The sequence below is a fragment of the Gadus macrocephalus genome, chromosome 1, assembly GCF_031168955.1.
Source record: "Gadus macrocephalus chromosome 1, ASM3116895v1".
Lineage (NCBI taxonomy): Eukaryota > Metazoa > Chordata > Actinopteri > Gadiformes > Gadidae > Gadus > Gadus macrocephalus.
In genome coordinates this window covers 23,867,368-23,891,286 of record NC_082382.1, presented here as the reverse complement: position 1 = coordinate 23,891,286, position 23,919 = coordinate 23,867,368, and the positions used below count along the sequence as shown (strand labels likewise).

The window sequence follows — 23,919 nt, the reverse complement described above, 5'->3', positions numbered from 1 at the left end:
CGCCACATCTCTGCGTTGAACTTTGTTCATACTCATCTATACTGCATTACTTGTTTTACATACCTCTGTATAAATCACCTATGTATATAGGTGAGGTTTATCTGGTGGCGCTATCCAAAGCCGCGAACATCATTCAACTCGATGAGACACCGCCCCCCCCCCCCCCCCCCCCCCCCCCCACAGCGGCCATATTGTTTTGTTGGGCGGGAAACCTTCTAGAATCTTTGGAAACCATGACGACTCAATGTTCAGTTCTCCGTTCCCGTCCTCCCAGGAATCATTAGGAGAAACTAGCATCGACACCAAAGAAACTCCACAAGGGATGTTTAATTATGTCGCCGACATTATTTAGCATTCCCACCTACGTTGAATGTTGGCAAAACAAAAGTGCCCTTGCTAAATTATTAATTCTGAATTATCCTAGAGTCGTTTTCCTTTTTGAAGATGAAACCAGACCTGTGTGTGTGTGTGTGTGTGTGTGTGTGTGTGTGTGTGTGTGTGTGTGTGTGTGTGTGTGTGTGTGTGTGTGTGTGTGTGTGTGTGTGTGTGTGTGTGTGTGTGTGTGTGTGTGTGTGTCAATAAGTCATGGGACTATCCAGTGGATGTTTATATCACTGTTTTTTATTGGAAACCTTAAAAAGTGTTCCTTCATCTCAAATACCTGAGTTTAAACGGTAGGCTACAACGTGTAGCTTAAACCGGATAAAAGGGAAATCAAGGTGTGTGTGTGTGTGTGTGTGTGTGTGTGTGTGTGTGTGTGGGAGGGAGGGAGGGAGGGAGGGAGGGAGGGAGGAAGCTCACACATTGCAGTTTCCAGCGGTTATTCTAATTGGTTTCTCAGGGTGGGGGGGAGGGAGGGAGACCAGCACCAACTGCATTCACGAGCTCAGCCCAGCAGCGCACACCCCTTCTCACAGGCACCGGCGATGCATCCCCGAGGCGAAGGCACCGCGACCAGCTGCTGTTCGCCGCCCGAGTCCCGGTAGGATGGTGCAGAAAGCGGTGAACGGCGGCGGGGTCTACCCGGACCAGGCCGGGGGGGAGAAATCTAGGCACAAAGTGGGCTTCGTCGGTCTGGACCCCGGAGCTCCGGAGTCGAACCGGGACGGAGCGCTGCTCATCGAGGACGCGAAGAGGGGCAGCATCCTCTCCAGACCACGGGCCAGCGTCTCCGGGGGAAGACCCAGACCCAGGCCGTCCAAGAAGAACGCCAGCTATCGGAAACTCCAGAATTTCTTGTACCAAGCGCTGGAGAGACCGCGGGGATGGGCCTTCATCTACCACGCTTATGTGTAAGTGTGCGTGTGTTCCCCGCGGGGTTCCCGGGCTCCGGGTCGGGATGGGCTGGGCACGGGACGGGCGGGCTGGCCACGCGAGGCAATCGACGTGAGACTTTTTTTGGCCCGCGGAGTTTCTGGGGTGTGGAGTGTGTAGTGTGGCGGTGAGCTAATGGTGCACATCAGAGAATACGAGATGCTCGTATTCTCTCTCTGCGCAACCTCGTGTATCGATATAACGCGTTTATATAGGCCCATGAACCACACCCCCTACCCCTGCACAATGATGCTCTGCAACGTGCAACTATTTCTGCAACTATTCCGCTGCATTGAATGCAAACTGTTACCGCGCCGGTCAATTCAGCGGCAGAGCCCCGACAGTGCAATGCGTCCCACAGCCTCATCTATACTTTACATGGCATTGAATATGCGTGTTTGACATGGCATGCCGTGTTGCGCTCGACGGTGTGTGGTGGTCCATGTATTGCGGCAGCACCAAAGCAGCCGTTCCGTTTCAGCACCCATGGCCGTAGTCAGCTCCCGCGCCACGTCACTCATCCAACTAATTGGTGTTGCAGCCATACGTCGAGTCATGTGCTTCCTGTACTCTTACACAAATAGTGCATCTTCTCGCTGTAGGTGAAAGTGAAACTGCGGCTGTGCCGTCTGGTCTGCCCTCCCGCGCACACATCCCGTCTCATGAATGCTCAGACGGAAGCCTCCATGTAAAACTGCACACTCACACTGACCCCCCCCCCCCTGTCTGGGTTCATATCAGATCCATACTGTTGCAACCCACCAGAAAACCTTGGATCGATGGGAATCTTCTGATCTGTGCCCATAGGCCCATGCATGTTGTATCGTGAAACTAGCAGGCCTAGGGGAAGTAGTGGTAGCGTTCTCTCATCAGTTCAGGGCGAGCCTTCTGCACTCCTGCTTAGGAATTCAGATATTGTCCGCGGAGGAGCTGTCGGGCCAAGGGATCCACGACCGATGCTGCCACGATCACATGACCTCCGTGGCGGCAGCCTCCCCTCGGTGTGGATCCCGTAAGATGTGACCTGCTCGACTTAGCGGTGTGAGCGCAGAGAGAGTAACCCTGGACCCTTCTCGGCTCCTTCTGACTCATGCACAATTCACACCCCGCTCAGGTCCTTTCATCCCCTCTTAGACTTAGTTTGACTGCTTTACCGGTTTGTATGAGACACTCTGGTACGCATCCCTTGTGTTCCCCTCCATCCCCTCCCCTCCAGTTGTGTTCAGGCTGTTGTTTTTGCAGACATTTGACAGATAGAAGGCTGCTTTGTCGTGTTTTCTGGAACGGTGTGGTCGTGCCGGTGTTGGGTATCATCCTGTATTTGTAATGCATGTGCAGTAGATCATTAGATGAAGTTTCCTATATCAAGCATGCTCTCTCTCTCTCTGTCTCTGTCTCTGTCTCTGTCTCTATATATCTAGCTATCTCCCTCTCTATCTCTGTCTTTCTCTTCAGCAATCTCTCTCTCTCTCTCTGTCTCTGTCTCTGTCTCTGTCTCTGTCTCTCTCTCTCTCTCTCTCTCTCTCTCGCTATCTCTCTCTCTCGCTAGCTATCTCTCTCTCTCTCTCTCTCTCTCTCTCTCTCTCTCTCTCTCTCTCTCTCTCTCTTGCTATCTCTCTCTCTCTCTCTCTCTCTCTCTCTCTCTCTCTCTCTCTCTTGCTATCTCTCTCTCTCTTGCTATCTCTCTCTCTCTTGCTATCTCTCTCTCTCTTGCTATCTCTCTCTCTCTCGGTATCTCTCTCTCTCTCTCTCTCTCTCTCTCTCTCTCTCTCTCTCTCTCTCTCTCTCTTGCTATCTCTCTCTCTCACTCTCTCGCTATCTCTCTCTCTCGCTCTCTCTCTGAGTTTCAACAACAAAACCATCCATGCATATATTTTGTTCGTTCAGTCCAATCAGTAGTCCAATAGATCAATAACGGTCCAATCATTAATCCAAAACATTAATACCAGTCCCATCAGTCGATCAATACCAATCAAGTATGATAGTCCAGTAAATCAATACCAGTACAGTACCATCCCTGCAGTGTCAATGTGGAATGCATATGGTCAGAATAGCAATTTATTGAATTAAATATTAATTGATGGTATCGTGGTCATGAAAGAATGTAATGTGATGCCCTTTTGTGGACGGTCAATATTGTTGCGATTGAACCCAATTTAACGACTACAATTCATTATTTTGTCATTTAGCAGATGCCATTTAGAAGAAAAAAAGCAGATGCAAATAACAGTGATTTGTTTCATTGTTTCATGTCTTTAAGGTGCAGGGATTCCTCCAATGACTGCACGCCTTGAGGTTCAAACCTAGAACCTTTCAGATTGGCGTGGAGCCCCTGGAAACAGGACAATACCGCCCTTTCTCTATTTTAATCCTTGATGAATTCTGACAAGCCTGACTAAAAGCCTGCAATGCCTCCTCTGCGCTCAGCGGCAGATGCTCCAGTGTCTCATTAACGCAGACACACAACCCGTTTGGACGTGTGAACGTCTCCCTGGTCTGATGTTCCCAGCAGGAGCTCCTCTGTATCTGTCCCATCAGGCGCTGTCCCCAGGAGACGCAGCCAGACTGAAGCACAGCCTCCCATCGCTTGAATGTGGAGCTTTGCTAGCAAGATGCTACGATCTATGGCCGGCATGTGGCTCAGGAGGTAGAGCGGGTTGGCTTTTAATCGGAAGGTTGCTAGTTCGATCCCCGGCTCCTTGAGAGTGTCGAGATGTCCCTGAGTAAGACACCTCACCCTGACTGCTCCCGACGAGATGGCAGTCGCCTTGCATGGTTGTCACCGCCGTCGGGGTGTGAATTTGTGCATGAATGGGTGAATAATAGTTAATACTGTAAAGCACTTTGAGTGGCCACTGGTTAGAGAATCCCTGTATAAATGCAGACCATTTACCATTTACCATCAGGCACAGTGTCTCCTCATCGAAATGATTGCTTTTTCGTACATTGTCACAGAGAAACCAGACCAGATAATCGAGTGGCACTACACGTCGTTAGGACTGCATGATAACACACATCACCTTTAAAGACCTGCTGCCCCAATGGGCTCCGTCTCAGAGCAGACGGAAATCAATGTTGTTCGTTAGCCTCGGCCGAAGAGGAAATGCAGGGTTTTTTTCCGCTGCTGAGAAATGCCACATCGTCATTGATAGACACTGACTTCCAGTGAGCCAGGGCTTGGGCCTGGACGGGGCGACTTCTCTGTTGACTGAAGGCCCCCCCCGGGTCAGTCCTAATGGGATTTGACCTATTAGTTATGCTAGGCCTGTGCTCCTTGGAACACCAAACATGGGCATCACGTCGGGACCCAAAACAGGGACAGAAAATATCAGAGATCGTACTTCAGTAGACCAGCAGTGTTCATATTTATACACAGTGGCGTTGAATAGCGTTGAATTGGGTGCCGGACAGTTTCTATCATGGAGACAAGGGAATCCCCTTGGGTAAACTGAGATGCAGTTGAGATCATGGAGACAAGGGAATCCCCTTGGGTAAACTGAGATGCAGTTATAGAGGAGGAGGAAGGCCATTTTCTAGGCTGCCTGAGGTTGATCAAGTTAGAGGTTAATTCGGAGACTCCTTGGGTAAACATTACATGAAATGGATTAGTACTTATAGCACAAAAACACGTCCACCAGAGCCCAACTCAAACAAAACGTCTGACTACAACTATTGTTGGGAGAATCTGACGGCGGAAACTCTCACCTGAGACAGAACAGTGTTCCCTCATGTTTCTCGTCAGATCACACGGTAAGCCTGTCGCCGATCGAGCCGGGCCCTCACATCTCCCGAACAGCCCTCTGACTGGGGAATACAGTTCTTTTCTGCAGTGACTCTGGAAGCTTCAGGGAAGATGTGTGGCTGCAGCGAAGCCTCCATAAATCCACAGGGGGAGTTGTGCGGCAGCCCTCAGGAGACTTGGGGCGTCTCGCAGACGATTTAGCTCCCAGCCGGACACTGACGCAGCAGCACAGCCTATACATTCTATACAGTCATTCAGTGGATGCTTTTATCAATAGTGACTTACAGTGAGCAGTTTTCTTAGACACGGATCATAAATCGTTAAGAAGCAAGTAGCAGTTACCGCATCTTGCTCAAGGGCAAAGCAGACACTGGGGTTGGAACCCAGATACGTTTGGCTATGAGTCAAACGCCCTAAGCACCAGACTAGCCTGGCCAAGAGAGTTAACTTGAGAATGCGAAGGAGACTCTGAAACCGGACTAATCCAAACCTGACGGTTGCACGTTTCCCGGTTTAGACTGAGGTGCTGCCGGAGTTACTGTTGAATCTGAAGTGTTAGTCTATGTGAAACATCAGAAGATGCGCAATAGATACACACAGAAGATTGCAATTCAAATCCAAATGACCGGGCCAATAGTGGAATCTGGTACATTCTGTTTACCATCCCAATCGGTCTCAGTTCATCCTTGCTCCTTTATCAAGAGGGCTGGACTGGTGATCGATGCTCCAGTCATCAGGCTTGAGCTCTAGCATTAAGAAAAGGTCTGGGCCTGAGTTCTTCCCGTCCCTTCATTAGCATCTGCAGGAGCCTTCGGAGCCAGCCTCACTTATTTTCATTAGCGGCCATTATCGGCCAGGTTCACAAATTCAGCGCTGAGCAGAGTGTGAGGTCTCGTATCATTGCACAGCGGCACAGTAATGTTAACAATAATGACCTTAAATGAGAATTACAATCATTTGTACCTTAACGTTCTGCGTGTACCTTTCTACTACCAACATTTTGCATGTTATATATATAAACTTTTTGGTAGATAATTATTTTTTCGTCTAGCTCTGCTGTGACATAAACATTTTCTATATGGGATTAATAACGTAGGGAATATTTTGTATACCTATTTGAAACTGATATGTAGAATAACAACTTCATGGTTGATGGCAAACTTGACCAGATAGGACTGGTAGAGTCTTGCTGATGTATATGAAAATGCAAAACATCTTGAACATGAAACGTTAAAATGCACCAACTTATCCGTCTAAACAGTAAGGCTCTCGATAAGAAACAGGCGTTAGAGGTCAGCTACAGTACGTGTTTGGAAAACCAATCATATTCCTCCATGACTGATGCATAAAGTGGACCAAAAACAAGTTGTTTCATTTGTGTGTTCAAAGTCAGCAATTTGGGAAATTCCCTGATGACAGCTTGTTAATGATTCTGCAACGTGAGAGTTCCTGACCTCAGCAATCATCAGCTAAAGCCAGATATCCCTAACCCCTACCTGTACATTAATGACATCTTTCACTTTTTTGCAAGTTTGCATAAAGTGTCCGCTCAATGAATAAATAGTAAACTTAGTAAGCAGACTTCTGTCGGTGGCCCTGTCAATGGCTAGAAACAAAAGGGAGCTATTTTATGTCTGCTGTTTGATAATGACTTCAGCGCCCAAGACGGGAACCTCAGGCTTCACATGTTGGCACATATTGCGTGACACAAAAAAGGTCAAGGTCCGGTCGGAAATCATATGCTGACTCAGTGTCTGAGGGGCTGCAGAAATTGGCCCGGTCTAGCCATTCCTTTGCACTACCGCTGTTTGTGCAACATTGCCCCTGAACTGCTGGTTAGGCAGTTTTGTGGAAGGATGCAACCCCATTGTGCTTCGACCTTCTGGTGTGTTACTGTAGCCGAGCTGGGGCGAAGAAAGTTACCAGGGATGGAAGCGGGCTGGCTGGTTGAGATGATGCACTGAGTGTAGAATGCTGTAAGCAGTAGGTTTGTTTACATTTATATTAAGGGGATTTAGCAGACGCTTTTATAAAAATTGTCTTAGAATAAGTACATTTGTCAGAAGAAAGAAAAAACAAGAATGTTGTATCGCTATCAGTACAAGATGTTCATAGAACCAAGTGCCAAGCAATAACAATTGTTAGGCTAACCCATTTCCCGTACACAACAAAGATAGCTAGGATAAGATGCTACACATTGCTAAGTACTATTTAAGTACTATAAGTGCAAGGATGTACAACATACAATAAGTGTGTTGTTTCAGGTCATGATCTGTTGATGCTACAAGCTAGGTTTAATATGTGCTGAGGGCTGGGTGTTGCACACAAAACATAAAGGTTTAGTAGGCCGATGTGCTACAGGCTAGGTGTAGTACTGTGTTTCTCATACAGCTTTGGCTCATTATCCCCACAGCTCGGTGTGGCTCAAGTTTCCCTTCCCCAAACCAGAACAACATTCCTTTGAACTAAGACTATGCTATTGATCATGTAGCATGGTTATTAATATCGCAATGGTCTGATGCGTTTCAAATGGAAGACGATGAGGAGTTCTTCTATTTCTGGTCTGACCTTTATCGACCAGCAATAATAAACATAACCTATATATTATTTAACAAACATTAATAATGTACGTCTTCATTTTTGTTTTGTAATTACAACAACGCAAGATCAGAGTCTTGACAAGTATTCACTGGAACCTTCTCACACAGCACTGGTGGGGGAATGGTGCGTGAGTAAAACAAAGTACAAGCTGGCTGGGTGTTCTTCCTGCTTGGTGTAGCGTGCTTAAGTGAGGCTCAGGGTGTACGGCCATGAGTGTGAAGTGATGGTCTGAAATACAAGAGAGTATGTTTCTTTCTGTTGTGAGATCATATTTAATTTAGCTCATGCCTGTACTTAACTACCTCTACAGTGCAACCTTTGGGAGAGGTCTCCATGGTTCAGCACACCAACTTGCTTTAAATCTCAAAATGTGTCCCCCCACTCTTTCACCTTCCCCAGTAAACTAGGTTTCAGACAGACGTTAGCACGAGCTAATGCTTCATGGAAGTCTGCATGTGGTTAATGGCGTGCCATTACCGCAGTGAGATTATCGCATCATACAAGCACAGAAAGTCTGCGATGTGTCATACTGCGCTGGAGCTTCTCTGCTCCTCTGGCCTTTCTCCTCTGTATCTCTACGCGGTGATTCATGCAGGTCGCCCTTTCCTTTTGAGTGCTTCTTTCAAATCCCCTGTATTAGTTTTCACCAGCCGTTCGACATTAGCTCTGCTGGTGGATGCCAACCAGCTCTCCTCCTCGACCCAGCCCCCCTGAGAAGCCTCTCGCTGCTGCCCTGCTCCAGCTCCACTCTCCCACATGCGGCTTAAAGCTCACCTGATCGCCCCGGCCAATCAAATGAAGGAGCATACCTCCAAGCAGTCCTCGGTTTCCCCTTGAATCCTGCTTCGGGTCGGGTTACGTCAGTCCACAAGCCTTGGGTTATCGTGTAAGAGGAGGTGATATCCAATCCATCCTTTGCATCAATACTACCTCTTAGAGATGCTCCGTTGTTAATGCCTTTACACTCATTTTTGTATTGATCCGGTCAATGCGGAGTTCCATTGTGTGCACGTTGTCTATTTTTGTTTTGAGAAACGCTTTATATTATATATTTTCACTTGTTTAATAGTCTTATAGGGAAAATACTGTGCTATGCAGTTATAAGAAATGTGTGATCTAGAATCACCCTGTTTAAACTGTACATTTAAATACAACATTTTAGGTTCAACGGTACATTTGAATAACACAATTTGTGCTCAAATGTACATTTAAATACAGCACTTTGCGTTATATTGTACATTCAAATGCAAACCTCTGTGTTAGATTGTACATTCAAACACAACCCTTTGTGTTATATATTGCACATTTAAATCACACACTTTGTGCTTGGACAGCTTCACAGTATGGCACGGTACAACTCTAATCAAATACGCAAACAATAAGACACAAGGTTGTTGGTGACAGCAGGCTCCCCATGCATTTGTGTCCTTCTCCCAACCAAACAGAGAGGGGGACGATATCAAACACAAACACAGTGGAGCCCTCACACGTTGCTAATGCTGTCCATTTAGCGAGGGCTGGCTCGGGATGCACAGCATTAGCAGCCGCGCTCGTGCACAGCTCATCACCTTTTGAGCGACCGGGTGATTGTATAAAGGCGAACGTAGGAACCCGATCCAGTTCCTGATATGATCTGATGATAGGATCATCAGCGGGCTGATGAGATTACACAGCAGTGTTCCAGTTGTTAAACCCAGAAGTGTCTCGGGATGGATATTGAATTAATGTGAAATCCGGTAACCTCCGCTGAACTCTGCTGGACTCTGCTTGGCTTCCTGTCCTTTGACCGCCCTGCTTTGTCCCCCTTTGTCTCCTCCTCAGGTTCTAGTATGTTCTAGTATGTTCTAGTCGGTTCCAGTAGGTTCTAATAGGTTCTAGTCGGCCTTCAGGTGAAGTGAGAGTCGACTGTTATGCAGGCCTTTATCAGGTAGGAGTCACGGGGACGTTCTGCAGGTAAACAGAGGACATTGTGGTTTGAACACAAAACCGTTGAGGTTGGCTCCCACACCACGAGACTACCCTGCCCCTCGTCAAGAACCTTCCATCTTTCTCCAGTCAAATAGTCTGACATGAGGAGGCTTATTATCTAACTTCAAACTTTTTTTGCTAACTTTTCTGACAAGAACACTAACACGTTTTCTGTCCTGTCTCTCTCCCTCCCCCTCTCTCTCTCTCTCTCTCTCTCTCTCTCCTTCTCTCTCTCTTTCAGCTTCCTCTTGGTCTTTTCCTGCCTTATACTGTCCGTCTTTGCCACCATCAGAGACTTCAAAAATAGCTCAGAGAGTGCCTTGTACATCCTGGTAAGGTGTCTGCATCACATCTGCCAACGCTGTTTCGTTTAGCATCGACACTGTCTGAGATAACTACTGGAACTGTTTGTGCATGACAGAGCATGTGTACTTCCAAGGGGATCTCTGGCAAAACAATCACATCGTATTGTTGCTGCTTTCCTGGCCTGGTTATAATGTAAAACTAGTGATGGAGATGATGCAATATCATTTCAACTTTCTGTTATTGTTTGACCTTGTTTGTTTTCATGAGCAGCCTAATGAAATGTATTGCAAACAATTTAGTGGAACGCCCGTACTTTCACAAGGTGATGAAGGGCAACAATATGTGACCCATAGTATGTTGCTCCAGCTGGGGGGTTGAGAGGGTCCCTTCGTGGCTCTGTAGAGCAAAGATGTGTCTTCTGGAGGAGGACAGTGTGAGCAGGCTGTTGTGTTCCTCCGCCCCAGGAACTCGTGACCATCGTGGTGTTTGGGGTGGAGTATATCGTCAGGATCTGGGCCGCAGGATGCTGCTGTCGCTACCGCGGCTGGAGCGGGAGGCTCAAGTTCGCCAGGAAGCCCTTTTGTGTGATCGGTGAGTAGCGGTGACCTCAAGGTTGTGGTTGGGGTGGTTTTAATGAAGTAGTTGTCAGGTTCCTCTCACACCTCGGGAACGAGGAGGACCCAAGGGACTTGCTTCTGTGTTGTCCTAGTTTTTTATAATTCACTTGAGTTAAGAACAGAACTTTCCTGTTCCTAAACTAGTGGGCAGCCAGGATCTCACTGAGCTCACTCACTGATTTGTGATTAGTTTATGGTTGGTATCTGATTATTCTCAGACCACAGGAGAAACCTGAAAAGAGGACTTTGTGTTAATAACACTAAAAGTCAGCAGTTCCAGCCACAGCCTCCATTATTCATGTAGGAAGAGAAAGTGTAATTTTTCAACAGCTACCAAAGTTATCCACAATTTTGTATAAAACAAGTTGGAAGTAAAGTTTCTTTTTCACTAGTCGTTTATCAGTAGGAAGTAACCTTGAGAAGGAACACACAGGGGGTTGTGGAGGGTCAGGCAATAAATAGCAGGAAACTTCTGATTTAAAGTCAGAAATATAGTCAAACATACTCGGGAGCAAACTTCAAAACAAAAAACGTCCTCTTCTTTGTGGCCAGACATCATGGTGCTGATCGCCTCCGTGTCAGTGCTGGCGGCCGGTTCCCAAGGCAACGTGTTCGCCACCTCCGCCATCCGAAGTCTCCGCTTCCTGCAGATCCTTCGGATGCTGCGTATGGACCGGCGCGGAGGCACCTGGAAGCTGCTGGGGTCCGTGGTCTACGCTCACAGCAAGGTGGGGTCCCCACTTTGGTAGCATATTCAGAATGTGTGTTTAGAAACGTCCCCACTTGGATATAATATTCTGAATGTGTGTTCAGTCATTTCCCCACTTTGGCAGTATATTCTGAATGTGTGTTTAGTAATATCCCCACTTTGATAGAATATTCTGAATTGCGGTTTAGTAATGTCCTAACTTTGGTAGATTATTATGAATGCTTGTTTAGTAATGTTCCCACTTTGGTAGTATATTCTGAATGTCTGTTTAGTATTATCCCAACTTTTGTATTTTATTCAGAATGTGTGTTTAGTAATGTCCCCACTTTGGTAGGATATTCTGAATGTGTGTTTAGTATTTCCCTGCTTTGATAGAATAAACAAAATGTATACCTTGTTATGTCCCCACTGTCCCCACTCTGATAGTACATTCTCAATGGGTACATAGTCATGCCACACTCGGATCGAATATTGTAAATGGTGTATGAATAGTTGTGTGCTCACTCTGATAAAATATTGTAAATGGTTTGTGAATATTCATGTCCCCACTCTGATAGAATATCATAAACGGTGTGTGGTAGCAGAGCCCTCACAATATCAGTAAATTCAGATTGATCTGTGATTACACCGACTGGTTATTACATTGCGCTGTCTTTCAGGAGCTCATTACCGCCTGGTACATCGGCTTCCTGTGTCTCATCCTGGCATCTTTCCTGGTCTACTCAGTGGAAAAGGAATCCAATGATGAATTCGAGACCTATGCTGACGCCCTTTGGTGGGGACTGGTGAGGATATTTATTGTTAAGGAGGGCCGAATGAAGTAAACAACAACAAAAGTCGTTTCACTCGCACACAAACAGGCACACGCAGACTCTTCAGAACCCAAATGCAAATTGTTTTGTTTTCTAGCTTTTTCTCGTCTTTCATTACGCCGACGTTCCGATCGGAAATTCTTAGTGCCGTTGGGAATGTTATGTTCTCTGTCCCCAGATCACGCTGACCACCATCGGCTACGGGGACAAAGTACCCAAGACCTGGAATGGCCGCCTGCTGGCCGCCACCTTCAGCATGATCGGCGTGGCGTTCTTCGCCCTCCCCGCGGTGAGGTCAGGTCGGGATTTGGGGGGGGAGTGACGGGTTTGATTGATTGAAAACCTTATTGAACAACTATCAACAACAAGTGTTGAAAAGGATAAAAAACACAATAAAGCCCAAAGGCTTGTTTCCATTGTGGTCCCTACAATGGCTGTGGAGAGGGCATTTCATCCCCTTCCCCTGGTGACCTCAGCTCCCACCAGTCCGGCAGTAAATACGGTAGTGGTACAGTCACATTTCCTAGGCAACGAGGGCATGACATCACCGCGACAAAGTTCCGCTCGACCCGATCTTAGGGTTCCGAGGAGAAAGGAAATGTGAGGAAGAAAGTTGTTGGGAGTGAGATGGATCAGTGATGTGATAAGCACGATCAATCGTCGTGGGTCCTTTTTGTCATCGTATAAGCACATTTGCACATATCTAGTGATAGTAAATGAGTGATGAGATGAAATCAGATTAACGAATATGTGATACTATTTGATGTAGATGATTACATTTAGACATTTCTTGCTATGTCTGGTTAAGTTAGGCCTGAAGGTAGAGGCTATCAGAGAGCTCCTTCCTAGAATTCCTGAAGGGCATCGCTTCCACTGCTCACGGAGGCCCGGTCAGCATGCCGAGAGTGGGTCATATATTTGATTAGTTTAATGAAAGAGTGGAGTTTTGGCTCGGGAAATGCCTGCTTTCATCAGGCTCTTAGCCGCTGGATTGCGAATCAATCTGCGTTTGATGCTGATTTCTGCTTCCCGCTGTTAGAGTTAGACTGACGTTTTAGTGGTCGTTCCTCCCCTCTTCTGTCTCCATCAAACGTTCGGATTTCAACTGTCAGGTCTCTTTTACTGTCTCTCTTTATCTCTCTTACAGTCTCTCTTTCTGTCTCTCTCTCTCTCTCTCTCTCTCTCTCTCTCTCTCTCTCTCTCTCTCTCTCTCTCTCTCTCTCCTGAGTATAACATATAGGCTTAAATACCTACACACACCCACACTTCCATACCCAACGACACACACACAATCTTAAAACTAACTTCATGGTCTATCCCTCTCTGCTCATAAATGTCTCTCTCTGTTTTCGTCTCTCACTCACTCACTCACTCACTCACTCACTCACTCATTCTCTCTCTCTCTCTCTCTCTCTCTCTCTCTCTCTCTCTCTCTCTCTCTCTCTCTCTCTCTCTCTCTCTCTCTCTCTCTCTCTCTTCTTACATTCTTCAGTACAACCCCAATGTCTCTCTCCCCTCTCTCTCCCAGGGTATCCTTGGCTCTGGCTTTGCCCTGAAGGTCCAGGAGCAGCACAGGCAGAAGCACTTTGAGAAGAGACGCGACCCTGCGGCGGGCCTCATACAGGTGAGGGACCACCAGGCATCCATATTAGATCAGGTTCCAGGCAGAACCTTCCCCCTCCGAGACCAACTAATATAATCAAGTTCTCGTTGTTGTTGTTTTTTTTCGTTAAATGTTTTATAGAATGTGCAGAACAGCTGGATACATGAACAATTTCTATTTGACCATTTTGTGTATTATTTTACGGCGAAATTTCAAAGTTTTCAGATGCAAAGTGTTTTTTGGGAGAGACATGCTGAATAAATACATCACGTTTTCCAGCTCAAAAAATAATAGTTTGAATAATTGTGATTTCAATATTGACCAAAATAATCGTGATTATGACTTTTCCATAATTGAGCAGCCTTAGTGGACGCTCGATAACAGAGAACCTCTGGGCTTAGCTGCTGCAAGGGCAGGACGGAGTTGAGTAAGGGATCCCTCATCAAAGTAAGGGATTGTTTGGATTAACTCCATCAATCAATAGCCCTCCACTTTATAGTCTGACGGTAGGCTACAGCATTAACATCCCCCGAACGCAAACCATGGTGCTTCAAACGTTAATAGCTGTGTTATGACTCAGTGTTGAGTTGTTGATGTAACAGTACAGTGCAGCCCCTGTCTGCCAGAGAAACCCAGTTCAGCCACATAGCCACGGAGCATAGCGGTGTCAGCCACCAAACGCGTCAAGGTAGACATCGAGCTAGCCACCTAGCTCACCACCCTGCTGATCCACCTGGGAGCAGACTGGTTGGTTGCTATGCCACCTAGCATAGCAGCTTGAGCCACCAAACGCGTCCACATAGAGAGTGAGCTAGCCACCTAGCTCACCACCGAGCTGATCCACCAAGAGCTGACTGGTTGGTTGCTATGCCACCTAGCATAGTAGCGTGAGCCACCAAACACGTCAACGTAGACAGTAAGCTAGCCACCTAGCTCACCACCTAGCTTATTCACCAAGAGCAGACTGGTTGGTTGCTATGCCACCGAGCATAGCAACGTTAGCCGCTAACACGGTGTCCTATGTGTCCAATGTTTGGGGCCAGGCCTCCTGGAGATTTTACTCCACCAACCTCTCCAGAACGGACCTCCTCTGCACCTGGGAGTTCTTTGAGCAGACCGTAGCCGTGCCAATGTACAGGTGAGTTCTGAACAGGTGACCCTCCGAATGACCGCCGTTTTAGAGCCAGGGCCGTTTCCGGAGTTTCCGTTCACGCCAAAGTATGTGACGTCTGGTCGACACTTTTGCAATACGTCTACGGTGGGGAATCGAACCCCTGACCCCAGCGGTGCTAAGCCCTGCTCCGCTTGGCTTGACGGACTGGACCACCATTTCTAAGGCTTTTGTTGTGTAGAGTGTAAATGTTTTAGTAACTCTGTTCAACGTCATCCATCTTGAAAATGGAAACGTCTTCTAGAGAGATTGACCCCCATTGTGTGGTCTGCTGGTGGTCTTCTTTGGAAACAAGCCAATCAGACATGGTTAGAGATGTATAGACCAATCAAATGGTTATATATGAGATAGGAAGATAATTCCGTCCAATGGGAAGCTCCGGCTCTTAAGGGGGGTAAAAGGGACACTACTCATACTGTCTTATGTCAGGTTTCCTGGTAGGGGTACTCTCATATGGTGAAATGAGTGAGAAAGCATGGAATCACCACACCTTCAAGCTGATATCCATGCACCTTATTATGCTGACAAATGCGCTGATATCCTGCTGTTTAAAAACGCTTTGGATTTCAAATCCATTTCTGGAAAGGTTCAATTTCCTCGTGGAGAAGCAAAAAGGATCATGGATCATAATCATCATTTTAGCTTAGGTAGCATTAACGGGATGTTTTGCTAGCTGTGTTTTGGCTAGAAGGAACTCTAAAAATACTTTGTGAAAGACAAGATGTAATGTATGAGGTTGTTTTGATGCTTGTTTACTATCCTGGCCTGTATGGCATATTCAGTGTGATTTCACTATTAGAAACGTTTTTACTTAACAGTAAGAAAGTACAGGACCGTAGTTCTTAAATAAAAAATTCAAACATACAGAAAATATATCTGCACAATAAGAGTGGTAAAATGTGAATGCAAAAAACAGATTTAAACTGTCAAATATTTTTTTACAAAAAGTTATGAGACTCCTTCATTATATTAGAGCTACATAATGGTTAATGCATGCATTATCGACAGTATAGGCAACATTATGGAAACTTTACACGATGGAGCGCTATCCATAATAGGCCACGTTTAATTTAACTAATGCCAATTTTGCTAACGCACTCGAAACCTAACGAATGAAACGGATTGACCGGGCCCTGAGCGCTGCGATCCATCTTCCTGAAACGTTTCCTGTAAGAGTCAGTGGCTTAGCTGCAGGCGTGGACCGATGGAGCAGAAGCAGAAGCAGCACCTTAATATAATTACCTCGCAAGCACCAAGACCCCCCCCCCGCAGCCCCCGGAGGCCAGTGCTGACCCCCGAGGAACCCACCTAATGCGATGAGAAAACGATCTCTGCCCTCTCTTTCAGACTCATCCCTCCTCTGAATCAGCTGGACCTCCTGAGGAATCTGAAAGGCAAGACGTTCAGGTGGGGACGGATGCTTCTATTGGTGCTATTATTAACAATACTACTACTAATACAACTACTAATACTACTTCTACGTTAACCAATACTATACAACCAGGGCTGGGCGAAACATTTATTATCGCTTTAATCATGGGGAATCTTCCACGATTGATTAAACACACCATTAAAGGCAGTCTAGCTGAGGGACATTAAATATATGGCATCACTAAAACTAGTTTTCCTTCTGAAGGGTAAGCCATTCAGGTGGGAGCTATGCTATTAGCAATACTATTAATACTCATGCTACTTACACTACTACTGCTGCTCGTACAACTACTACTACTGCTCTTCTACTGTTACTGCTACTTGTACCATTACTTATACTACTACTGCTAGCACAACTACTACTAATACCACCGCTGCTACTACTAATACTACTAACACTACTACTGCTACCAATGCTACTGCTACCACTTATAATATTACTGCTACTGTTGGCACTACTACTACCACGGCTACTAATGCTACTACTGCTACTGCTAGTCATGCTACTACTACCGCTAACTGCTGCTAATGCTACTACTACTGCTACTAATGCTTCTACTACTACTGCTACTGCTATTGCTACTACTGACCAGTCCCTCCAGAAAAATGTGGCGTTTTTTTGCAATTGTTGCGGCCAAAAATCCTTGACAATGCGGCACGTTTTCTTAAAAGATGCGATGAAATATGCGTCATATTTGTGCAATTTTATGCGATGAAATTGCGGGAACTTGCAAAAACTGCGGGTACTTGCGAAAAGTGCAGCTTTTCGTTGACGTAATTACGTCACTTCATAACGTTCCCATGGCAACGGGGAAATGGCTGGTCTTGTGTGAAGTAAACGCAACATTTTTCAACTTTCTGCTAAGATATATCATGTGACTTTTCTGCAACGAAAATGCAGGAATTATGAAATCATGCAAGCCCCACATATTCTGCGCGAAAATTTGCAATTTATGCTTTGAAAGTGAGGCATATTGGAAAAAATGTGGCCCCCGCATGAATATGCAGACTTTGGCTGATTATGCGTTGAATTATGCGATCGCATAATCGCGTTTTTCTGGAGGGACTGACTGCTACTGCTATTACTTCTGCTACTACTAATGCTACTAATGCTATTATTAACGCTAATACTACTACTGCTACTAATGCTATTATTAATGCTAATACTACTACTGCTACTAATGCTATTATTAATGCTAATACTACTATTGCTACTTATGCTACTAAAACACAGAATACTACTATTAGGAATGAAAAAAATTGTTATTCGTTATTGGTAATGACTCGTAATAAATAAGACGGGAATGGGAAAAAAGCAGCGATTAATCGAATACATCCACCGATCATCATCATCATCAGTAAAACAATTAATGTCTGAATATCTGGGCTGCATCTAAATAAGGAGTTTTTCATCAGAGAACACAGTTGCCTTCAACAACGTATTATTATTACGCGGTATTGAGTTCTTCTGAGTGTTGAGTTTCACGTCCCGTCAGAATCCATTTATACCTGCAGGCCCAGAAGCAATGCCTCATGGGTAACCAGAAACGAAAATCAAACGCAGTGACATCACCGCCTCTGGTAAAACAGGTGACCTCACCGAGACGAGCCAATCAGAGGCCGGAACGTCGTGACACGTGTTTGTGGTCAGCTCTTGTGCCTTGGTATTCAGTTTCTTGATAAGATGTAGGTGCGTGTGCGTTGGGGCTGTGTGTGTGTGTGTGTGTGTGTGTGTGTGTGTGTGTGTGTGTGTGTGTGTGTGTGTGTGTGTGTGTGTGTGTGTGTGTGTGTGTGTGTGTGTGTGTGTGTGTGTGTGTGTGTGTGTGTGTGTTGGATTAGATTAGATTAAAATAGATTCAACTTTATTGTCATTGGGCAGAGTACAAGTACAGAGACAACGAAATGCAGTTAGCCTCTAAACAGAAGTGCACAGAAGCAGCACGGTGAACACTGTGTACATAAATAATGTAGACAGTGCAGTGTGAACAGAATAAACCATTTGGTGTATACATTTAGGATACATACAGTACATATACAGTGCATTACAAGAGCAGTGTATAGACAGTATTAACAGTATAGACAGGTACATACAGTTAATAAGTAGAGTAGAGTGCTAGGTGGGAAGTGAAATAGTATAGCAGTGCAAAGTCCGGGGGTCCGGGGGGGGGCTCTCCGGGGTCTAGAGATCATTAGGGTGCCCTTAACCTGCTGGTCTGGCTACGGCGGGGCCTGTAGCGCCCCCCGGAGGTGGGGAGGAGGAGGAACAGTCGGTCGGGGGGAGATCAGTCCTCGACGATGCTGAGTGCCTTCCTGAGACATCTCTCGCCCTCGCTTGCTGTGTGTGTGTGTGTGTGTGTGTGTGTGTGTGTGTGTGTGTGTGTGTGTGTGTGTGTGTGTGTGTGTGTGTGTGTGTGTGTGTGTGTGTGTGTGTGTGTGTGTGTGTGTGTGTGTGTGTGTGTGTGTGGGGTTAGGCTGAAACCAGAGCTTCTGATTCTATCTGGAGGCATCATTGGGCCAAGACCTCACCTTAAATGTCTGTTAAGTGATCGAATAGTAAATTGTGTGTGTGTGTTTGTGTGTGTTGTTATTGTCCTAAACAGGAAGGACTCCCAGTCCCAGCCAGATGCCTCTCCCAGGTCTGTGATGTGATTGGTCTATTCTAACAAACCCCGCCCCCTTCCCCCTCCTGGCGACCAATCAGCTCTGCTCTTAGCTGCTGCTGAGACTCTTCTTGGGGGAGTGTGTGTGTATGTGCATGTACTTGTGTTTGTTTGTGTGTATGGATGTGTGCATCTTTGTTAATGTCTGGGGGTTTGTATGTGTGTGTGCTTGTATTGTGAATGTGTGTGTGTACGTGTATTTATGTGAGTTTGCGTATACGTGCCTGGTTGCAAGCGTGTGTATCTATACATGTGTGTTTTTATTTGTGCGTTAATGTATGGGTCTGTGTATGTGTGTGTGTATCTATGTATGTGTGTTTGTGTGAGAGAGTGCTGAATCCCAGAGCTTTCCCTCACTAGTTAACCCTCACTAACTAGTTGTGCCTGTCCCAAATGTTCCCCGTGATATACCTCCTCCTTCAAGAATAGTCATGCTGCGTTCCCCGCATACACGCGCACACACACACGTGCACACACACACGCACACACACACAGATGCACACACACACGCACAGGCACACACGCACAGGCACACACACACACACACACACACACACACGCACGCACGCACGCACGCACGCACGCGCACGCAGACACACACACACACACACACACACACACACACACACACACACACACACACACACACACACACACACACACACACACACACACACACACACACACACACACACACGTGCGCGCACACACACACACGCACACGCGTGAGCGCACACACACACAGACACAGACACACTCAGGCCCGCACACACACATAGAAACACACAGGCACACACACACACACACACAGATACACACAGCACACACGCATACGTACACGCACACGCACACACTCAACCACACGCACACACACACAGACACACGTACACAAGCTCACTATAGCTCTCCTACGCAATCCAAAGCAACATTACGCAACAGCAGCATACCTGTTCTCTGACCCTACCGTCGTCGACAGGAGCTGTTTTAAGTGTATTCATGAGCAGACTGTAACACAATGTATTCACTGATATATATATATTTGTATGCACACAAAACAAGGTCAATACTGTTCTCTTCACTCTCCTCAACACAGGCTCACTAGCCCATTCCTGGTAACACGTTTATGATAACTAACCCTTTCCCCCCCTAAGCTATGAGTCCTCTTCAAGGACTCTCAAATAAGTCTCTTCCCACCAATCAAAACAAGGATGCGACACTGTGTTGATTCTGGCGATGACTTATTTGCTATTATAACGTGTTACCTGCCTCACCCTATGACAACGCACACCCCTTGTTCCTGCTGCTGTGTCCCCCTCTCTCTCTCTCCCGGCCGGCCACTGCAGTCATGAGCACCCACACAATGACAGACTCTGTGGGTGCTGCCCGACACTGCCTAGGTACGACGGCAACACACCCCACTAACTAAACCCCATTTATTAGTCAGCAGTAGTAAGCGACAGCAGAATGTGACCTCTTTGTTTATCAATGCCTTTATTCGGCTCCGCCGACACAAATAGTTCCGCACCTGGACTGGGAATGGACTGTTGCCAAGCAACGCATAAACATCTTCCTGTGCACTAGCTTCTACTTTGTGTAGGTACTACACATGACCACAGGCCAGCTGCTCTGTACCATGTACGTTTATCTGTATTTTTTCCATTTATTGTGTAGCCGGTGAAGTAAGAGTCTTTTGACAGTTGCTTGGGTGTGTGGTGTGTGATTCCGATGAGTTAACTGCTTACAATCGTTAATGTAATGAACTGTTTTTACAAGACGTCTAAGGCAGAGCGATACAATTTTGAAAGTCCCAGTGCTGTTATTCTCTATAGCAGCACTCATTGAATGGCTCTCCTCCAATTAAATCACTCGGTTGGAACTAACTGTTATATATATAATTATACATATTTTGAAATGGCTTCATGGCTCATTAACCTCTCACCTGGTAGTGAAATAGGGGCCCTTGAATAAATGATGATAAATGATAATATCGTAAGCAATGCCCATTCAATGTATGGTAGTGAACTATGGGGGTATAGAGTCCGATATGTCCATCAAATATGTTAATGGCGGCTGGTGTAACGATTAACCTGAAAAACATATTCAACCCTTATTCAACCAGCAGTCAAAATAAGGAATAAATTAATGAATGGACCTCAAGGGCTTACCGTACAGAAACTGGATGTCACATTTATGAATAAAGATTTATAGACATTAATTAGGAACACGCAATAATAAATCAGATCCATTTGAATGTTTTTGGTTTATTTGTTTATCAGAAGTAAATTAGCCTGTCGATTCTCCTCGTTTCTGATGTCTTCGTAGTCTTTCACTGTCGTTTGATGGTTTATTTCCAGTGTTGTCTTCATGCCCTTTCTTTGCTTGCTAACATTCTCCCGAGTCGGTCCCAATAAACGTCTACTCAGCAGCTGATGTGCATACTGCTGCGTACCTAGCAATACATTCCCCCTCAACGATCCCAACTCCTGATATCAGGACAGTAACGGTGACTCTGATGTGCATGACTTCCTCTTCCTCTCTGCATAGAGACCCCAGCCCTCCCTCCCCCTGCCCCCCCATGCACGCTTTGCTTGTTGCTTCACGCTGCTTGCCTGACCCATGCCATCCTCGGCTGCGTTCCTACAAGGACACGACTCCTTGACATCTAGGACGCTGCCAACTCGTGCATTTTCTGCCAAGGTAAGTTCTGCCAATCCGATTGGTGCCGATGTGGAGGACCAGGCTGTTGATTCGTTGGCGACCTACGGCCAATCATGACGATAGCAGGACGCAACTCTTCCTCAACACCCCTTTTTGTCAAAGGCTTTCCACTGTTTGCTGTGGTGTGGGCTGTAGATGGATACTGGCTTCCGGGAGAGGCAGAGTGTGGTTGAGGTGAACCCAGTGGTTCTTCGACCATTGAAGGGGGAAATAGAACGTATTACGGGGTCGTGGACTTCCATCAACGGCCGTCAAGGAGACAGGCAGTGGAAAGCCTAGACAACATCGGTGCCGTCGAGGAATCCCTGCGTGGTACGCCATCACCCTGGTCCCCACTGGAGCTGCAATCCACTGGGATTAGCAGCACAACTAACTGGGATGAGCCCTGTTAGTCTAAAAAGACAAAAGCTCAAGGAAATGCTGTGGTTAAACACTGAATCAAGTTAAAAATAAACGCAGAGTTGTATTTCTTGGTGTGTAAAACACGGACTGATATCAGTCCATGCACTCAACCTGATCCCCCCCCCCCCCCCCCACCCCTAGTCGAAAGGCCAGCTTGAAGGAGAAGGCGTTCTCCAGCCCGACCAAGACCCCCCCAGGCAAGGCCGGAGCGCCGTCCCCGGGGGCGGAGGACGGGGCGGAGGCCAGTCCCAGCAAGGTCGGGAAGAGCTGGAGCTTCGCCGACAAGAACCGCGCGCCCAAGCACTCGTTCCGCGTGCGAGGCAGCGCCTCCCGCCAGAACTCGGAGGGTAACCGCTAGCGCCGAGCTAACACTCCTAACACCGTTAATAATTACTATAATCTTTGGAATATATATTATATACTGTATATATATTATCTTTATTGTATATGTGTAATTAGTTAACCCAGCAATTGTAAGGGCTTGGCACTTGGTTCCACGAACATCCTTACTGTACCGACCGCGATACATTGTTGATTCTCTTTCTTCAAATGTACCTATTCTAAGTCGCTCTGGGATAAAGCGTCAGCTAAATGCCCAAAATGTCAAATTAAAATGTTCATAATTATAATTATTATTACAACAATAATTATAATTTGTTTTAGGAAAACAATCTGTTTAATGATGCTCCATCTGCCACTCAGCTTTCAGATTCACTGGTTGGCTTGCTAATTGCTATTGTAGCCAACTACAGACCAAATACTGATGCTGCCTAATTGATTATCCTTAATTGATTAAGTGTTTGGGTGCATTCATGTTGTCCATTTGGCCCATCTCCCAAAAGTTTAGCTCACAGAAAGTGCTCCAACGTTTACATGTGTATCAATATTCGCAACCTTTATACTTCATATTTGTGAACATATATAAATATATAAGTAGATTTATTTAAGATTTTCTTTAGATTATCAAACCGTTTTGTGCGCTATCCAATCCGAAGATATTCCATAATTCCAGGGCTAACGAAGCAGTAATTACAACACCTTCCTGATAAAAGGATAGTTTGGTTTCAATCCTGACATCACTGATTTCTAGAAAGCAAAAACGCATCCACGATTCATCCAGGCAGCGGTCTTTCACTTTCACTAAATACACTGCTCCACTTTCTCAACCCTTCCTTTTGAACTCTCTAAAGGGATAATGTTTTATTGGATGTTCATTCATAGCACGTTAAAGTGCTGATGAAATACAGGACCAAGACTGAAGTGGACTCAAGGTTAGCCAAGCCGTCCTCCTTAAGTTACGTTTAGTTCATGTTAATTTAGTCTAAACTCTACACTTGCTGAGTGTAAAAACTGAGAGAGAGACCGTCTTTGAGAAAGCAACTGAGAACCATGCATTGAACTCCAAAAGCCGTCATTGTTTGAGATTGATCTATGTTTCATGGTTTGTTGTCACAATAGAATCCATAACAAACTCTCTCACGTCTTCCCTCTCTCCTCTCTTTGCAGCAATTGAAGGTTTAATAAGTAAGACATTGGCGTACTTCTTTGTCTGGCTTCTATCGGTATATGAACAGGCAACAAGCAACCTCGACTGGTGCAGGAAACATGCATGAAAAGTACTGGTTTGTGGACCGCTTGACTTGAACCCACTTTAATTTGAATGGGTCACAGTGCTCAGAGTGGTTAGATGTGCTGTTATCTTGCTATGGTAATTGTATTAATGCTTACTGCCCATGCTTATCACTAATTACCAAAACTGCAATGCACTCAAATGCACTGACACTGCAATATATGAACGACATCCCCAAGTAGGTTCAAGTCAAGAGGGACCAAGAAAATAATAAATGAACACCAATTGACAATGA

The 23,919-nt window shown here is 45.9% G+C and overlaps 1 protein-coding gene across 2 annotated transcripts; it reads left to right on the top strand.

The window, feature by feature from the left end:
* The first annotated feature begins 151 nt into the window (after window positions 1-151).
* Window positions 152-23,667, top strand: LOC132459037 (potassium voltage-gated channel subfamily KQT member 2-like). 2 transcript variants are annotated; one of them, XM_060053425.1, is made up of 12 exons: window positions 152-1,292; window positions 9,867-9,957; window positions 10,396-10,522; window positions 11,101-11,276; window positions 11,917-12,042; window positions 12,248-12,358; window positions 13,598-13,693; window positions 14,716-14,810; window positions 16,191-16,250; window positions 18,875-18,910; window positions 22,196-22,401; window positions 23,561-23,667. In XM_060053425.1, the coding sequence occupies exons 1-12, from the start codon at window positions 988-990 to the stop codon at window positions 23,665-23,667; spliced, it is 1,536 nt and encodes a 511-aa protein (XP_059909408.1). In that variant the 5' UTR covers window positions 152-987. The 2 variants fall into 2 exon arrangements, with proteins under 2 accessions (XP_059909408.1, XP_059909414.1); XM_060053431.1 differs by lacking the exons at window positions 16,191-16,250; window positions 18,875-18,910; window positions 22,196-22,401; window positions 23,561-23,667 and having other exon boundaries at window positions 14,716-14,814.
* Window positions 23,668-23,919: the final 252 nt, after the last annotated feature.

Coding starts and splice junctions, on each gene's coding strand:
- LOC132459037 (XM_060053425.1), top strand. CDS start 988: ATGGTGCAGAAAGCGGTGAACGGCGGCGGGGTCTACCCGGACCAGGCC. Junction 1,293..9,866: donor TTCATCTACCACGCTTATGT/GTAAGTGTGCGT, acceptor TCTCTCTTTCAG/CTTCCTCTTGGTCTTTTCCT. Junction 12,043..12,247: donor ACGCCCTTTGGTGGGGACTG/GTGAGGATATTT, acceptor CTCTGTCCCCAG/ATCACGCTGACCACCATCGG.